The sequence below is a fragment of the Echinops telfairi genome, unplaced genomic scaffold (assembly GCF_000313985.2).
Source record: "Echinops telfairi isolate 266 unplaced genomic scaffold, ASM31398v2 ScPeMD7_655;HRSCAF=1070, whole genome shotgun sequence".
NCBI lineage: Eukaryota > Metazoa > Chordata > Mammalia > Afrosoricida > Tenrecidae > Echinops > Echinops telfairi.
Genome location: NW_022104553.1, coordinates 25,148,456 through 25,152,676, shown reverse-complemented (window position 1 = coordinate 25,152,676; position 4,221 = coordinate 25,148,456). Strand labels below are relative to the sequence as shown.

The 4,221-nt window shown below is 64.3% G+C and overlaps 1 protein-coding gene across 1 annotated transcript in view; it reads left to right on the top strand.

The window, feature by feature from the left end:
* The first annotated feature begins 6 nt into the window (after positions 1-6).
* CALM3 (calmodulin 3) overlaps positions 7-4,221 on the top strand; it is a 7,538-nt gene continuing 3,323 nt past the window's right edge. The window contains exons 1-2 of the mRNA XM_045292797.1: positions 7-71; positions 3,356-3,386. Coding sequence (XP_045148732.1) covers positions 69-71; positions 3,356-3,386 — 34 coding nt within the window. The 5' untranslated portion in view covers positions 7-68. The remainder of the gene's footprint in view (positions 72-3,355; positions 3,387-4,221) is intronic.

Genomic DNA, 4,221 nt, shown 5'->3' with positions numbered 1-4,221 from the left:
GCTGCTGCAGCTGCTGCCGCCGCCACAGGAGCCTTGATCCCCGTGCACCGGACTCCCCGGGCCTCGCCATGGTAAGTGAGGGCCACCGAGGCGGACAGGACCCCCGAGAACCCGGGTGGCTGATCCCGGAATGGGAGCCGTTTGGGCCCCACGAGCCTGGGGGGGCTCCCGGCCCAAAGGGGAGTTGGGGCCCCGTAGAGACGCCCTATGGCGGCATTTGAACCCAAAGCAGGATGTCTGGACCCCCCAAAGAGGGGCTTTGGGGCTTCCAGAAGTGACTCTGAGCACCGCATGGGGTGTGTGAACCCCCAGGGAGGGGTGTCGTTTGAGCCCCGGCGCATCTGGACCCGCCAAGTGGGCGCCTGGACCCCTTAGAGGTCTTTGGAGCCCATGATGCGGCGTGTAGGGTGTGGTGTGTGAACCCCAGGGGGGCATATCTGGAACCTTAGCCCGGCAGGGGCAATGGAATCCTGATGCCGGGAGCCGAGGGAGGCCGGGCTGCTGCGACGGGGTGCCAAGGGGTGACCAGCCAGCTTTGGGAGGGCAGAGGAAGGGATGGGGGTTCACTTCAGCAGATTAGTTCCTTGAGGGGGGGAGGGAAGGGGTTCCCCGAAAACCAGCCCTGCAGAGGTGAGGGGGTGGAAGAGCTAGGGGTGGGGGACGGGCCTGGGAAGGATCTGGGTGTGGAGGAGGCTGGGGGAAGCTGTGTTGGTAGTCGTCGGGAGATGGGTGGAGGGTGCCCTGCATTGGGGGCTGGGGGTGGGGGTGCAGCTAGAGAATGTTCTCGGGTTTCTAGTGGGTTAAGGCTGCTGCACCAGGAAGGGAGGGGTTTGGTGGAGGGGGGGCATGTTGTGTTTGGCCCAGGAGGAGGTGGTTCCCATTGGTGATGGGTGGGGGAACACTTTAGCTGGAGGGACTGGGGGACACGTTGGTGGGGGGTGAGGAGGAAAATGAATGGCAGCCAGGTTGGGCCTAGGTGTGGCGGTGGGTGTAGGAGTTGGCCGGAAAGATGGGGATAAAGACTGCTCATCTGGGGGCAGGAGGGGGTCACAGAGACCTGAAGGAGTGGCTGTGCTGAACCCCATTCTCATGTCTCCCCACCACCACCCAGGAAGATCAGCCCCTACCTACCTCCTCCTCAGGCTCGGGGAGCAGGTGGGTGGAGCTTCTGGGGAAGCTTGCATAAAGTGAGGGTGGGGGTCCAAGTTTGGGGTGCTGTCACAGAGCCTGGCTTGGGGGAGATGGGAGCCTCACCTCTCGCTGCCCCTTCCCCAGGGCAGGCGAGCAGGCCTGCTTTCTCACCATTGCCAGCACCACGCTCCGCATCCTACGGCTGGTGCCAAATGACGTCGGCGAGGGCCACACACCTGAGGCCCCTAGGACCTCCTGAAGGACCCCCATCACTGGCCCTAGGGCCACTTGTTCTGTTGTTGGGTGCCCTGTCTGCAGGGAGGACGTTGATTGACACAGCTGGGGCTTGGCGAAAACAACCCCCCCCCCAGGCGCAGCCTCCCCCCTGGCAGGGCTGGGGCCGCACGGCAGCCGCCATGTGTATCAGATCTCAGACGTGCTGACCCAGACAGGACTGTGCCTCTTGCCACCACCCCGTGGTACCCCCCATCCATCGGAACTGTGCTCCAGGCCAAGGGCCCCCCACCTCTCAAAGCCACCCCTAGTTTGGAGGCGAGCTAGTTTTGCCTTGTGTCATTGGCCAGGTGTGGGTGGGACCGGGTTTTGTTGCCCAGCCTTGGACTTTGGCCTGCGCCCGTGGCTCCTCCTTGGCCCCGGTGAGGGGCCCTGGCCCAGGCCTTGGTCTCTGGTCTCAGCTAACACTGCTTGCTGGCTGGGGTGAAATGGTAGCCTCCTCCACCCCCAAGATGTTGCTCCAGCTCCGCCCCAGAGCCTCCGAGGAGGGAGAGGGAAGCAGACCAGCTAAGCGGGGTGGAGGCAGTTTGGGGAGCGAAAGCTGACAGCCTTGGGGCCTGGCCAGGCTCCCTCGTTGGTGGCAGCTTCTCAGGCCCCCCTGCAGTAGGGGCGAGGGTCTCCTGAGGCAACGCTGGCAGAGCCACGCCTGTTTGCAGCAGCCCTGGACTGGGCCTGGGGGAGGGGCACATCCCAGCCTGCAGAGCTGCGGAGGCAGCCAGCTGGGCTGCCCTGAGGTGGGAAGAACTGGTGAGGGTCTGGGGGCCAGAGGATGGGCGTCTCTCTTCTCATGGTCGCCAAGCAGCTTCCGGAGTGGCGGGACCAAGCTTCCTGCCCCGTGGGAACCAGGGACACCCCGGTCTTCTGGAAGGCAACGGGGAGTTGTCTTCGGACCTCCGGACGTGCCCTCTGGCCTCCCCACCTCCACCTTCCTTCTTGCCCTCCATGGCCATCATCGCTTTGATGTCCCTCCGGGTGGGCCTCTGGGGCCTGGTTCACGTTCCATTTCCCTCCAGGGGAGAGGTGAGATGGGACACCCTGCAGCCAGTGCTGGGTCCTCAGGGTCCACAGGCGGGCTGAGTAGGGGGTTGGCACAGGGCAGCTTAGAATCATGCGGATGCACAGGACAGTAGGCATCTGATTTTGACTTGAAAGTCCCATGTGCGCCACCACCACCCCCAACCAGACCCTGCAGCCCCCCTCCCCCTAATTGGAAAGTGGAGGAATAGGAGCAGCGGCATGTGCCCGCCCCCAGGGTTCAGGGGGCAGCAGGAGCCCTCTAGGCAGCACCCACCGACACCAAGGACAGGCCTCCCCTAGGCTGCTGCAGGCAGCATGTTGGGTTGCAGCCCGTGAAGGGCTCTGGCTTATCGGTCAGGAGGCCTCTCCCTGGCTGGGTCCCAGGCACCCGTGCAGCTGCACCCATGCGACTGGGGCTGGAAAGAGTTAAACACTGCAGGGCGCTGGGCACACTGGCATCTGTCCTGCAGCCTTTGCCACTGCTGCAGTCCCCTCCCTGACACGTGTCCCTCCTGCCAGTGGTGGCCTGCACCTAAGCCTGTGTCCCTGAGCCAGGGGAGGCTGAGTCCAGTGGCCGACCGGCTTCTCCCAGGCCCTCAGAGCATCTCAGGGTCTAGGCCAGGGTCTGCCCTGCCTGGGCCTCAGGCCTCCAGGTGACTGGGGAGGACACAGGCACCAGCACTGCTTGATCAGCACCCCCCACCCCTTTCAGTCTCTGCAGCTGCCCGCTACAACAGGACACCCATGGGCCTGGGCAGCTTCGTCAGGCGGGCCTGCATGCCCGGCCCACCCTCGCCCCCAGTGTTCGAAAGAACCAGGCTCTGGCCAGCCTGCCGGCATCTAGAGGGTGCCCTGTGGAGCCAGCCTTTCCCGCAGTGGGGTGGCCCTAACTCTCTCCTTCCGGTTCTTGCAGGCTGACCAGCTGACCGAGGAGCAGATCGCAGGTGAGCCCACCATGCCCCCTCACCCTGCCTCCCCAAGACCTCTGTGGCCCAGTCCGGCCTTCTCCCCAGGAGTGACACCTGTGTGTCCCGCCTGTCCCCTGGCGCCATGCCACCTGCTCAGAATACTGATACCTCTGTAGAGGAAGGCAGCTGTGTCCTGCCAGAAGCTGTCCTCTTCTGGCCCTGGGTCACCTGGGTCTCAGAGCTTAGTGGTGGCAAGACGAGCTGGCTCTCTGGCCCACTCCCTGCCAGGTGGTGACCCCTGCCTGCCTGGCAGCAAGGGCCCTGGCCCTCATTCACCACTCCCTGCCCTGTGCCTCCCCATTGTTGGTAGCTCCTGTTTGCTCGGCCTTAGGTCTCCGCCCTAAGCAAGGCCTTTCTGACCCCTCTCCACCCCCACCCCCACGTGGGCAACCTCCCTCTGCCCATCCTGCCACCCTCAGCGTGAGCGCCTGCGGTTTAGGGCTTGGTTCGGTTAGTGGCTGCGCTCTCCCCAGTGCCTGACTCTGCCCGCTGAGCAGCTGGAGGAACAGGGATCCATCATCTATGTCCCACCCACTAAGCCCCAGGCGACCGGAATCAGCTCCTCTCCCCCTCAGCCAATGTAATTGGACTTTGTTGCCTCAAAGACCTGGAAGGTCACAGCACTGGGGACTAGTCTGGGGCTGGGTGGGGACAGAGACCAGCTCCTGTGTGGCGCTGCAGCTAGGAGGCAGCACCATGGGGACCCGGAGAGGTGGTGCAAGGCCTTCCCCTGTCCATGCCCAACATGGACTTGCCCCACCTCTATCCCACCCCCAAGGGCCACCAGGGCAGGCCTGGTTTCAAGAGCATC